General features: G+C 35.0%; 1 protein-coding gene across 1 annotated transcript in view; it reads left to right on the plus strand.

Annotated features, from left to right (window-relative positions):
* The window catches only part of LOC114659160 (scinderin-like), a 41279-nt gene that overhangs the window by 19826 nt on the left and 6786 nt on the right, over positions 1–14667 (plus strand). Inside the window, exons 4-16 of the mRNA XM_028811451.2 lie at positions 409–570; positions 1469–1618; positions 1700–1789; positions 1952–2084; positions 2770–2858; positions 3481–3696; positions 4143–4276; positions 6798–6888; positions 8612–8782; positions 10034–10208; positions 11158–11273; positions 11371–11448; positions 12802–12862. Of these exons, the coding sequence (XP_028667284.2) occupies positions 409–570; positions 1469–1618; positions 1700–1789; positions 1952–2084; positions 2770–2858; positions 3481–3696; positions 4143–4276; positions 6798–6888; positions 8612–8782; positions 10034–10208; positions 11158–11273; positions 11371–11448; positions 12802–12862 (1666 nt within the window). The remainder of the gene's footprint in view (positions 1–408; positions 571–1468; positions 1619–1699; positions 1790–1951; positions 2085–2769; positions 2859–3480; positions 3697–4142; positions 4277–6797; positions 6889–8611; positions 8783–10033; positions 10209–11157; positions 11274–11370; positions 11449–12801; positions 12863–14667) is intronic.

Consider the following 14667-nt stretch of genomic DNA (forward strand, 5'->3'; position numbering starts at 1 on the left):
TATGCAAGACTAGCATACGCATCATAAAATGCTTTATCCAAGAGGTTAGTATTCACTTTTGACAGGGGATTGTTTTAATTGTTTTGTCAAGACACTGATACTAATATGGAAGTCCTTGGCACCTTCTTCATAGGCACAGTGACATTCATTACGTACAAACAAAAGACGACCACAGTATTATTGTGTAATTTAGAAGAGCAATCTGTATTAAGAAACAATACCAGGATTGGGTTCAACCTCGAGCCTGAGCCTCTAACTTGGGTTCCTCACAACCCTTGATGCAGAGTTCATAAAACAGATGGATGGATCTTTCAAGGCCCAATTCTGATAACCTGAAACTTGAAATATGTATTAAACATATGAAATGATTGCCTTACTCTAATATGGTTTTTTTTCTCCCTGAGACAGAAGGGTGGTGTTGCTTCTGGATTTCATCATGTTGTCACCAATGATATGAATGTAAAGCACTTGCTGCACATCAAAGGAAGGAGAATCATAAGGGCTACAGAAGTCGACTTTTCATGGAAGAAGTTCAATAAGGGAGACTGCTTCATTATTGATCTTGGAAAGGTGTGCTTTATCATTAACCATGCCAGATCATTTGCTGATTGTTTGTAATCTTTAGTGTTAAACATCATTAATTGTGCTTTACATACCTAATGCAAAATATTTTTGTAGTGTGTACATGAATAATAAATGTTAACTATTTCAAATACATTGTTAAATGGAGTATTAAGTACATTTTTCATGATATTTTCAAATCTGTGGGATCTGCACTGAAGATGCTTGTCTTGTGACCTGCAATGCATGGGACAATTAAATGCTATTGATGCTAACATGAATTTAAGGTGTTGCTCCATGCAGAAAACAATTTTGGCTGGTAATTTATATTTTTATTTTGCTGTGGTTATAATTTTTTAACATTATTTTCACCATTTTATTGTTTTTGTTCAAGAGCAGCTTTTTTTCGTGTGGCCATGGCTAGACGTAGCACCCACTACTACCACTTGACCAGCTTTAACATTATGCATGACATTGTGCTGCTTGTATTTAAGATGGCAGTGCTCTACTGCTGGCATCCAACGTTTTGGATAATTTAAGCAAAGGCATTGGAGGGTTAGAATAATGAGAGTAAAAGTGTTATAGTTATGAGGGTTCTTGTGCTTTTTTTGTTACTTTTGATTTTTGGAATTCGTTTTGGGCTTAGACGTTTTGCCATTTATTATCATCATCTGGCAGTGACCCCTACTTATTTCCAACTTCATTAGTTCTTTTATCTCTCTACCATGTTAAATCCTGCATTAGAGGTTGCCTGTTCTATCTCAGGTATAACAGGAGCACACAAGCCTCTGAACACTGATTTCTTTCAGTTGAGTATAAATGTATATGGCAATGTAGAGGTTTTAAAAAAAAGACCTAGCAGCTGTTAAGGTTAACCCTATTGTATTGTCTTTATCTTCTTTGGCAGGACATATACCAGTGGTGTGGAAGTGAATGTAACCGGTTTGAGCGTCTCAAAGCTTCACAAGTAGCCATTTCCATCCGTGACAATGAACGCAATGGCAGAGGAAAGATAACAATGGTAGAAGATGGAGCAGAACCCCCTGAAATAATTGCTGTAAGAAAACACCAGCTGAATTTTTCTGCAGTTACATATTTGCTTGATCTTACTTGAAAAATACATTTTTACTAAATTTAGGCCCTGGGACCAAAGCCAGAGATTGCACCAGCTACTGATGATGATGTGCTAGTTGATACTGCTAATAAAAGCAAAGCTAGCCTTTGGATGGTAAGTTACTCTTACGTGAAACTTTCATCCTGTTTCTCATGTGCAGCATTACCCTCGTTTAGTAATTTTTCATATTTTTGAATTAGTAAGAATTAATGCTTGGTTTTTTTAAATACCATAGATCTAAGTTTCACGTTTGTCTGTGGTGTCTTAATGATATAGGTGTCTGATGCCTCTGGATCAATGAAGACTAGCCTTATAGCAGATGCAAGCCCTTTCAAGAAAGAAATGCTTTCAACCAGTGAATGTTACATTCTCGACAATGGTGCAGATGGCAGAATATTTCTGTGGAAAGGTACAGCATGTTCTATGGTGAAAAATAAATGTAACAATGGCTCAAACACAAAATCAGTAGTATCTTGCATTAGGTTAGCATTTAGAGGATTTCTGAGTAAAAATTAGATTACTTTTTAATAGAGTTCAGTGTATTTACAGCTTGGGGGAGACTAGTGCATGCAGTTGGGCTCAAGTAACCTCACAAAGTTTAAAACTGTTATATTAACACACCTGGTGTAAAAGAAAACGAGGCTATAAAAAAGTCTGACTGTGAGTTATTGTCATCATCATTATTTAAAATAGATGTTCACTAAACATCCTTGCATTACAAAGTTTATAATTTCTTTCTAAGTTCAGTATAATAGCTATGAGTCTGATAATAGATGAGCTGGTTGTTTATGGGCTGTAATTTGTTTCCTCAGTCTTCTTCTACCAGTACAGGATCTTGGGAATATTTTTAATTTTAATTAGAGACCAAATAACTAGTAGCACAAAATCTGACTCAGTTTGTCTAACTTGTTTTATTTTAATCAATAAGAATATTCAATCATTCTGTGTGTTTAATGTTCTTTGTTTATGTACTGTATACACATTTATGGTTTAATAATTTAACTGATGGTTATTATTGTTGTAAATATGTCTAAGTGCCGTAAAACTATACTCCATGAAGAGTGCTTTACAAAAATATATATTTTACATTTCAGGAGCAGGTGCAAACAATGAAGAACGGAAGTCAGCTCACAAAGCAGCTGAAGAGTTTTTGAAATCGAAAAATTACCCACGTTCCACACAGGTGGTATTTTCATTCTGACATCTTCTAAGTTAATTTGAAATTTTGCATGCATTCATTTTTTAAGTTTGTTTTTCATTTGGGCAAGGTATTTGGGTCCGAAGTAGGTTTAACATTAGCACATAATTCCATTATCGTGTAATTATGAATAAATCACTAAATTAAGGTTTTATTACTTATGCATGTAGTATGCAGGTGTATTTCACACCTACATATTTTTTAATTATGAAAATCCACAATTATAATAATTTTAATTAATTTTCCACTCAAAGCTTGTACAGTTCCATTATCTCCAATAATGTACCTGACCCATTTAAGAAACACCGTCTTTTATGACATACATTATTTATTCGGTCTCTGTACAAGTCAGCTTTCTGAATCCATATTTTCCTCACTTACTGCATATCTACATTTGCTCATTCTGTTTATATTCTTCATTTACCACCATTTATTTGAAATCATAACTTTATTGATTTTAATCTATAACATTTTAAATTGGTCAATGGTAGTCTGCAGCTTTCTTATGCCAGTAATGTTGCAAAAAATGTTATACAGTTGAGTTTTCTCCTCATGACAATTCAAATCCAATTTTGAGTGATATCTGTACTCAACTTCTCACATATAGATCCAACTGTTGCCTGAAAGTGGTGAGACTACGCTCTTCAAGCAGTTCTTCTCCAACTGGAAGGACAGATTTGAAACAGAGGGCCCCAGTGAGGCTTACACAATGAATAAAATTGCAAAAATCAAACAAGTTCCATTTGACGCCTCCACTCTTCACTCAAATCACTGTATGGCAGCCCAGCATGGTATGGTAGATGATGGCTCTGGCAAAGTGGAGGTGAGAACATTATTAATTTTTCTTTCATTTTTTTTATCTTGCTGATGTTTTTAAAATATGCTTACTCCATGAAACAAATTAATAGTTACAGGCCTCTTGATCAGGCCTCTAGCTACAGACCTCTTAAGGCAGCAGCCCTAAAAACTTGTCCCAATCTGACCTTTAATTGAAGAAAATTTCAGTGACAAATCCAGAAAAAACTATGTTTTGTGTATTTCTTAAGGAAGCTCTTGCCAATGTATCCATCCATCCATCCATCCATTTTCCAACCCGCTGAATCTGAACACAGGGTCATGGGGGTCTGCTGGAGCCAATCCCAGCCAACACAGGGCACAAGGCAGGAACCAATCCTGGGCAGGGTGCCAACCCACCGCAGTCTTGCCAATGTAAAGAATACAATTGTGTTATAATTAAGAAATTATCAAACAAACTTATTTTTTGTTTAGATATGGAGAGTTGAGGGAGGAGACAAAGTTCACATTGAACCCTCATCTTATGGACAATTCTATGGTGGAGACTGCTACTTGATCCTGTACAGTTACAAAACTGGTGGTAGAGAGCAACACATCATTTATACTTGGTGAGCTTATTTACAGAATTACTTTACTATACTTTTGGTGTGTACTAAGGATAGAATTCTTGAGACTTCATTCATTTTGCTGCATTACCTTAAGAGATGTAAGAGACATGTTTTTGTTAATTTTGCATGTTACCTGATACAAGAATGACTACATTATCCTATCCATCTTCAACATTGCCATTTTTCATAATTTGCTAATTGTTTGCTGTTTGAGCATAAGTGAAGGTCTTGTACAGTAAACACTAGTAATCAACACTAATTGTACTACTGTCAGTGATATAAGGTAACTTGGTAATTTAGTCATGGATTAATATATTTCATTCTCTGTTTTCTCATTCATTTGTCTTGACAAATACTCAGGCCTTTTAAGTGCCTCTTGAATTACTAATTGTAAAAGTGAAAACAGTAATTTCTGAAATGAAAATATGAACTAACTTCATTAACATATTCTGAATCTTAATATATTCTTATATATGCTGTATGACCAAATGGATCACAGTTCCTGAAATTCCAGAGAAAAAAATTAGAATTTCCCTTTTTTAACTCTGTGGTTTCTACCTGTCATTAAAACTCATCCTTTACCATTTTTCTTAATATAAAATGTAATATGTTAATAAATCAGTATTTTATTTGCTGCACAATAGCCAGTCATCAATAATCTCAATAAATTGCCACATGCTAATGTGTGCCTTTACAAAAGCTATGTAAACATAATGAAATACTGTTAAGTTTTGTGACTAAACCACAGCCTAAACTTTATTCAAAAACAGTATGTGTTTGCTTTTGAAAACATTTAAGTAATTGGTGGCATTTATATTGAAGTATTTTTCTGGGGTCTAATTGGCTGATGTAAAAAAAACATAGGTATTCCTTTATTAGACTCCAACTGGTTCTCGTGGTTTACTGTTCAAACATAGGCCAATCTTTTGGATTACTGTAGCTACTAAGCCACCATGTTATTCAGGTCTACTAAAATAAAAGGATCAAGTAGCCTCAAAGGAACACAAACACACAATAACATAAAATTATTAAACTGCTTATTCCATTTAAGGGTTATGTAAGGCTGCAACTCATCCGCACAGCATCAGGAACAAGGCAGGACCCAGCACCCAGACACTAAGCCATCCACCGGACACTTACACACACTTCACACTCACACTCACTAAAAAATAGATCTGTGGATTCCAGCAACCATTCCGTGCAATATTTTATAAAAGTTAAAATGGTACATGGTTGAAGATTTCACCATATTCAAAATAAGGTATGAGTGTGTGTACAGTACTGTATACAAAAATGCTGTAACCTGCATAAGAAGAACAGAATGAATGAGGACAGTTACTCAGTATTAATTCGCTGTGAGTTTCTTTGTGAGTATAAAATAAATACTACAATAAATCATTGTGGTTAAATCTTTAAAATTATATAATTTAAAATTAATATGCATGTGTTCTTATCAGTCTCCACTGTATATGCACATATATTATCAGGAAGGATGTTAAAATAGTAGTAGTGGGAAGAGTACTGAAAAATTATATTCAAATACAGGTATTGTTCATTAAGTGAAAATTTACCATATATAAAGTACGCAGGTTGAAACAACTCAAGTATAAGTTAAAAAAAGTATTAGCCGAACATTTACTAAAGTAAAAGAGGAGTTTTATGTAAGAAAAAAATTATCCCCCTTCATACAAACATTTCTTTTGTTGTTCCAGGAATGCATTGAAAATTTTTGTTACACTCCTCTCACAACTTTACAACAAATTATCTAAAGCATTCATCATTACAGATTGTTTAATTTGTCTAAACCCGTTTGTTCCTATTAGCATTTCATGGACAGTTAGTACTGCTCTTCAGAACTCCTAACTCTATGGTTACAATGTAAGGGCAATAGAATTTTTCAGTGCGGTTTATTCCACTTAGCCGCTGTCTAATCCTGGTTTTTTAAGGTGACAGTCAGATCAAGTGTACTGTTGAAGAGCCTGTTCTGGGAAAAGTAACTGATATTTTTACAAAATCTTTATATCTGTATAAATAACAGTAAAAGGATTTACACTTAAAACTATGCAGAAAAATCCATCCATTTTAAAACACACATAATTCTATAGGTTTGTTTTGTGTCAGATTCACCTCCACAAGCATTAGTCCAAGGGCAGGGGCAAACCCAGGACAGTGCTTCAGTCCATTGCAGGTCATATTCACGTGCATATTAACACACACACACATACACACACTCACGCTCACTCACACCTCTCCAATTAGAATTCATCAGTTAGTATCATGCATAATTTAGGACTTTAAGAGAAAAACTGGAATGGATGGAGACAAAGGGATTCATTTGCAAACTCCATGCTGACAGTGACTATTTTGCCAGTGCACCACTCATTAAAAAGTACTGATTAATATTTTTTGAAAGTTTAGATAAAAGAGAACATTTAATTGATTACCTTACAATACCATTAAATGCATATGAGTAAATAGTAAATAAATAATCTACAGTATATACCCTTCATGTTATCTTTAGGCAGGGACTAAAGGCCACTAAAGATGAACTAGCAGCATCTGCATTTCTCACAGTAAAGCTGGATGACAGCATGGGAGGGGCTCCTGTGCAGGTAATTCTTTTCAGTTTATTCTTTTCCTTTTTACATCTGGAAGCTGCTTTTTCTCTTTTAGCACTCTGTCCCTAGGTACAACAGATTGGACTTTATTAATCCTGTTATAAAACAGACACCATGAAACTGTCTTGCATCCCCTTTTAAAGGCTAAACCATGCACAGGGGGTGCATGGACGGTATGTGCAACTGGCAGCACTGTATCTAAATAGGGCCACCCCTGACCCTCAAAATGATTACCAGGCGAGATCTAGAAGGGATTTCAGGATGAACTTTAAAGACTTCCCCTGGCCAGAGGAGTAGAAAATCTGAAGTTGGAAGGTGAACTTAAACCAAGGTTTCCTGGCAGAAAGGTCTAGAAATAGAGAGGAAGATATAGTGTGTATAACTGAAAGGTGAGTGAAAAGAAGATACTTTTAGTATGATATGTGTAGTTGGGAATGTGTGGAAGAAATTAAGAAAGACCTTAAAGTGTGAATGCAGAGGAGTAGCCAGGTGTTTATTTTATTTCTATATTGTGGGTATTTTATTTTTATGACAATATAATAAATTTTACTCTGCAGATAAAATGCATAACTTGCTTAAAATATTTTAATGGAATTAAAAAGCTTATGTAGACCTTAGGGACAGAGCAAGATCATCATCATCACCGTCATCATCACTGGTTTAATGGCCATTTCCTGCGTTTATCTAGGTTACTCAGTGGCCCAGATTTTTTTTTCTCCACTCTTCATGTTCCTGGAAGAACATAAAATAATATAATTATGATGGAAGATTGTGTTTGTGAAACAGGCCTTACTTTGCTTATTTTAATCTTGAATCCTGTTCCATTCACTGAAGAAAATAATTTATCATGCCAGACATGTTTACCAGTGTGCCATATGCATGGTTTAATAAGGGTTGCTAAATACAAAGGATCTTCTGAGTGCCATATGTTTTTTTGCAAATATGTTTTTACTAACATAGCTAGCGTCATTATCTAAGAGTTAATATGTAACACTTGCACTTCTTTGGATACCACTTTTTGATTGTGCTTTTACATGGATTTACAGTACCTGTATTGTGGTATGTTTAAGTTTTGTAGAAAAAAATGCCATGCAAACATACAGATCAAATAAGAAAGCATTGCAACTGTAGTTGTGTAATAAAGAGAAATTTAATTGAGCCAAAGATATGCTGTAGCTATTTTTTTTCTGTTGGCTGTGCAGCAGTCTATGTCTCTTTATGGTATTATTATCTTACTAACCAGTTGTCATGAACACACATTTCAAATCCCACAGTTTAAAATAAATAAACTAATTGATATTTATCGATGCTATTATCTTATTTAAAGAAAAGCAGGGGCAAGTGAGTTTTAAAGCTTTTGAGTTTTTCCATTTATTTATCTAAATCATCTGATGTAGATGCTAAAATGTGTTCAACGGCTTATTTTATAATGAAGAAGTGCCCCCTGTTGGATAACTTGCAGAACAAAAGTTGATTTTTCATATTTATCTGTATGAACTACAAGAAGGGTTACATCTCCATTCATTTTACATGCTTTAAATGAAGCAAGGTAGCATTAAAGTAATGAGAAATAGTTGTGTTAAATGAGCCATCACTGTGGTTTCTTGCAGGTAGATTTGCGTAATTTATTGATCAACGTTAAAAAAGAATTGTCCCTCTGCTTTTTTTGTACTTCACATCAGTCTCTTTTGCATTTAAATGTGAATTCTAATTACAGGTACGAGTGACTCAGGGACAGGAGCCACCCCATCTCATGAGCTTGTTCAAGGGAAAGCCAATGATAATTCATTCTGGTGGAACATCCCGTAAAGGGGGTCAAAGTCCTTCAGCAAGAACTCGTCTCTTCCACATAAGGCAAAGCTCTTCGAAAGCTACCAGGGCAGTAGAAGTAAGTGAAGATGCTTCAGTTACGTACAGTACGTGTGTGATCATAACTTAAGAAATGTTACACCCAAAAGCTAAAGCCACTACTTTAGTAGATGTGGTTTAATTACAGTGACACAAAGCGTCCACCTTTGTGCATTGTATATCCTGAATTTGAAATGTTTAACAAGATACTGTACATCTTTTTAATTTAACACCTTTCATAGTGGCAAGTATCACAGCATGTTTTAGAAAACACTTAACTTTTTATAAGATGAAACAAGCAAGGATTTAGAAAATACATAAAAAAATATAAAAAATACTATAAAAACAAATTAGAATGTACAAGAACAGATATGTGTAAGTTGAATGTCACAGGGGACACTAACATACTGAATCTTTGTTTCATTTGAGGATGCCCAGAGTTTCCTGGAATGAAGTGGTCAAATTCCACAATAAAAAGACCCTTTTGAATGGGAATGGTTAATCCACATTCTCTACCTTCTCCTATAGCAGACAAAAGAAGTGGTCAATATGAATGTGTCTAACGTTAACAAGTGACCCCGAACCTGCTCACGTTCCAGAAGTCCCCACTTCCCCAGCACAATTAAATGATCTCACATCTGCATGTAAATTGTATCTCTAATGACAAACCTAGTGTCAGACCATTGTGTGACTCCATTAAAATCATACACGTAGATCTATTTATCTTGTCTGCCTTCTTTAAGTAGTATCTAGATGGGATATTGGGACATCTTAGCTATTAGCTAAACAAACATGCTTGATGGACTTAATGTCTCCTCTTGTTTGTCAAATTTCTAGTGTTCTTATATACATTGCCTTATAATCTAGTAGACTGCAGAAGAAATGAAGTGTCTGGCCCTCTGAGATGTATTTTCTCTCTAAGATCAATATAAAATGTTTTTCCTTCCCCATTGTGAACTTAGTATATTTTAGTTTACCTTATTTTACATTACTTTACAGTGCAATACAATTTACCTACATTACCATTTTTAGAAGTGTGTGTGTATATTTAAATAGGTATATTTTTAGATATACTGTATATTACATAGTACTTTTAATTTTAATTGTATTAAATGTGTAAACACAGATTTGAGCCTGTCTAGTGGGAACATCATAAAAGAATACAATGAACTAAATTAAATAGACAAATTTCAAACTGACACTGTAGTGTTTTACAATGAAGCTCAGTAGTGCTAAGTGTTGCCTGTTAAGTGTTCAGGTTTCTCATATGCAGCCTATTACTGTTTTCAAGGTGTCTGCCTCTGCTTGTTCCTTGAACACCAATGATGTATTTGTGCTGAAAGCACCTGAGGGTACATATGTGTGGAAGGGAGTTGGAGCATCAGATGAAGAAATGGCTGCTGCAAAACATGTGGTCAGCGTATTGGGAGGAAAAGTCACAGATGTCAGTGAGGGAAAAGAACCTGGTAGGATTGGCCGTTTGGTTGGATGACTGCTTGAAACTTGATTATTGTAATTCCTCTGCTCTAAGGCTGAGTTTTATCATGTTTGTTTCCCTGTGTTAGTATTAATATCTGCATTTTATGCCATTGTATCTTAGCTTTCAACCTAATATTTATATTTGTTCATTTTCTCAGGCTATTTTTTGACATAGTGTAGACATACAAGCAGACACAAAACAGACTTCAACAAAGATTGGTGTTAAACAAAATGTTTGGACACTTTAGTATTTATTAAAGCAAATATTGCAGTTGTTTAAATAATTTTAAAAATCTGATGTCGTACCTGTATGGTGACATTTTCTCTAAATATGCCCTCAACAATGCCGGCATTCCCACCACTCACAAATATACACAAATCAGTTGGAATTGTTGCCACCTCTTTATTCACAATTCTTTAATCTTTGTTTGATACTGGCTTGGCATGTTCTCTGAATGGGTTTGTATATTCTCCCTGTGTTTGTCTGGGCTTCTTCTTGAACAGTTTTCTTCTCACCAAACATTGCATTTGTGGGTGTGATTATCAGTGTCTAAATATACATACAAGTCATTCTTGCCTTATACCTACATAAATTCTTGCTCCCTGTTCTGCATAGAGCAGGTTCAGAACACAAAAGGCAAAACATGTGAAACATAAAACTCATAAAAAAGGTAGATCTACTTTTCAAAACAATAAAATTGGTTCTTGTGCCCAGATTTATAGTAACTAATACATGGTTAAAATCAACACACAAACACACACAATTTACTGATTACTGCTTTAAGCAGTGACATTTCAGAAGACACCAATGCACATTAAATTATCAATGTGACCTGCATTATTTTCTTGAGAATTTAATAATATCTGAGTACTTGCATAGTTTTAAAATGAGAACAAGTTGTGATTTTTTGTTCATTTGTATGTTCGGCTTTACAGCTGGATTCTGGGCTGCAGTGGGTGGCAAAAAAGAGTACCAGACTTCAAAGAGTCTCCAGAAAGTAATTAAGCCACCTCGTCTCTTTGGCTGCTCAAACAAAACTGGCCGTTTGATTGTGAGTTATACCATTACTGTTCAAAGATGAGCATTTCTGCATTTGTTTGTTCTGTCTTCAGCTACAGGTGTATTAAAGTTTTCAACTTTCCCAATAGGCAGAAGAAGTTCCTGGAGATTTTACGCAGTCGGACCTGGCCACTGATGATGTAATGTTGCTCGATACTGGAGACCAGGTGTGTATTTGGTTTTGGAATTGTGCCAATCTGGTGATGCCTTTGTACTACAGTAGATGATCTCTTGCCAGTTGGATATGTCTGTAGTATTTTGAAAGGTTTTTGATATAGAAAAGTGCAGACCTATTATTAAGTGAATTCAGAAAGTATTCAGACCCCTTTACTTTATTCATATTTGGTTACATGGTCACCTTATGCTAAAATTATTTTAATAAAATTCTTCCCTCATCAAGCAACATTTAATACCCCATAATGACAAAGCAAAAAAAATGATTTTGGAAATTTTTGCAAATTTATTAAAAATGAAACGTTGAAAAATCACATTGATGCATGTATTCAGACCCTTTGCTTGGACCATTGAAATCTGGCTTGGGTAAATCCCATTCTACTGATCATCACTGAGAGGATTCCACACTTTGTTTGGAGTCCACCATCAATTCAATTGATTGCAGATGATAAATACAGTAAAGGCACATATCTGTCTATATAAGGTCCCACAGTTGACAGTTGTCTCAGAGCAGAAAGCCAGTCGAAATGAGTGTCTCACTAGGTGCTTCACCTCCACCCCTGATAGATTTTTTCTGGAAAGAAACAACTTTATCAGTATTTTTCCTGGTAGAGCCCAAGAAATACTTCCTTGCAGTCAGATTCGGATGTACATACCACCATTTTAGGAAATTTTGTAGAAAAAGAAGTAAAAATGAAAGAAGAAATATATTAAACTTCTCAGTAGACAGAGGTACAGTTGAGAAAATAAACAATATAAAATGACATGACATTTTCAGGCCCTCTTAATCCCATTCTGGGTTAGTATAAAAATGGTTTGTTTTGTCATTTAAATTTGTTCATTCTTGACAGTTGAGTATTTAAAGATAACCATAAAAGAGCTGTTAACTAAGTAATACACATTATTCAAGGTAAAGTTAATGATTTTTAAGATTGTGTTCTGGAGCCTAGCATTATACAGTTCAGAGACCTGAACTTTTGGGAAAGAAGAAAGTACAAGGGTAGAGGCGTTTAAAATTTGCATGTGGAGGAAGAAGAATAGATCAAAATAGCAAGATGGTATTGTAAAAAAAACAAAAAATCTTGCAAGTCTTAGTGAAAGAGGCTTTAAACACCTTACTACAACAAAAGAAGAAATTAGTCAGACACATTATAACGGTGACGGACCTGAAAAGGTTAATGTTTAAGGACAAATTCAAAGAAATCTTTTTCTTTTATTGGTGTACCATAGCATGAGTCATATTTTTGATTATTTCTTTGAAAAATGACTCTTGTTTAAAAAGCTTAACATGAAAGATCTTATTTCAGATGATAGTTATCATTTTTGACTGGAACTATATTTTTCAGATCTTCTTGTGGATTGGTGATGATGCTAATGATGTTGAGAAAACTGGAGCACCAAATATAGGTAATTCACTTCAGAGCTTACACTTCATACACTTCATACTTCTACCAGAGATCCAATGATTTTTAGGGTTCAATTTATTCTTGTCAATATTTGTGGAAGGAAGATTTGCTGTCTTACAGAATTTGGTATGTCTCCCTGACAATTTTATACAGCAACAAATCGTGAAAAAAGTTCCATTCAGGTGAAGGCAGAGCATTTCAACACAGGGTTTAACTGGATAGGGCATTGGTCCATTGCAGGGCTTGGTCACACAGCAACAACATTCATTCGCCCTAAGATAATCCTAAATCAGCAATTAGCCCTCTGTGCATTTTCATATGAAACCATTTTTAAATAGATTGGGTCTTACAGGTCCTGCGGTGGGTTGGCACCCTGCCCAGGATTGGTTCCTGCCTTGTGCCCTGTGTTGGCTGGGATTGGCTCCAGCAGACCCCCGTGACCCTGTGTTTGGATTCAGCGGGTTGGAAAATGGATGGATGGATGGGTCTTACAGTGATTACCTGGCTCACTGACCATGCTAAATCTCCTGAAAAGGTGCCTCAGCAACATCTGATACTATCTACACTTTTTTCAATATACTGATCAACATAGGTTCATGTGTGGAGTTTAACAAATGACACCACAATAACTATTTTCATATAAAAGTTACAGTGTAATGTGTGACATCTTGTACCGTACATGCAGGACTAAAAAACTGTTATACCAGAAGTATTCATTTTTCTGAGTATCTCCTGATCAAAGTCTTAACTCCGTCAACTGATGACCAATGCTGAAGTTTATATATTGCATGAATGTTTTAGATATCTGCATAAGTAAAGACAAGAAGAATAAATGTCACATGCAATATAATAACATATTCTAGAAAAAGCTTCATATTCAACTCTGTAGTTCTTCCTGTTGGCAGTCATACACATAAATAAGATGGATTTTTATATTTATAAGTACAAGTATACTTTTTCTGCTCTTTTCACAGTACTTCTGAATAACAATTTAAACATTACTTTACATGAATTAATTCAATTTTTCTGCCAGCTGTACAGGGGGGTAGAGTTCAAGTAAGGTAGCTTCTGCTCCATTCCCAAGTTTCTAAAGGAAGAAATAATAACTTTTCCACATTTTTATGATGAATCTATATGTCATATTACAAATTAAAACCACAGATGACATCTGATCTAAATTTTACATAGTATGTTTTGACTTATCAAAGTGTTTTATGTATAATTTCTTATCCTACGCAAACTGCAGCCAACAGCCTCATAAAAGAGAGGTATCCATTGATAATGATAAGAGTCCTAGAAACGTGTACACAGAACATTTGCAGAACATCTGTAAGACAGACATGAAGGTGTTCATGGTGTCTTTCACAATGTTAGCCAGTTTTAATTTGTGATTGATGTGGCAGGTTGAACATAACCACCTGCACATCTGAAGCTACAGTCACTGAAAACCAGAAGATCACAGCATCTAGTTATTTTAGTAGAGAGTCTATCCAGAGCCATGCATATAGGAGTAATTTTAGATTGCTAATCAGACAAACTGGACGACTAAAAACCCAACGAAGATTATTGTTTCCATTACAGCACTAAGAAACAGATCGTTTCCATGTGTTTTTTATTATGCTATCCTCAGCTGTGCCTCAGTACCTTGACAAGCGTGCTAGGTAATGACCCTCTGTTGCCAATATATTCTACTTGTTCTGTTTTAATTCAACAAATAAATTCCACAACTTTGACAAACAGTTGTTTTTTTTTCCTGTTTTGGAAGCTTTGGCTTTATTTCTGCATGTCTGCCACTATGGAAAAAAG

Source organism: Erpetoichthys calabaricus, chromosome 10 (genome assembly GCF_900747795.2).
Source record: "Erpetoichthys calabaricus chromosome 10, fErpCal1.3, whole genome shotgun sequence".
Lineage (NCBI taxonomy): Eukaryota > Metazoa > Chordata > Cladistia > Polypteriformes > Polypteridae > Erpetoichthys > Erpetoichthys calabaricus.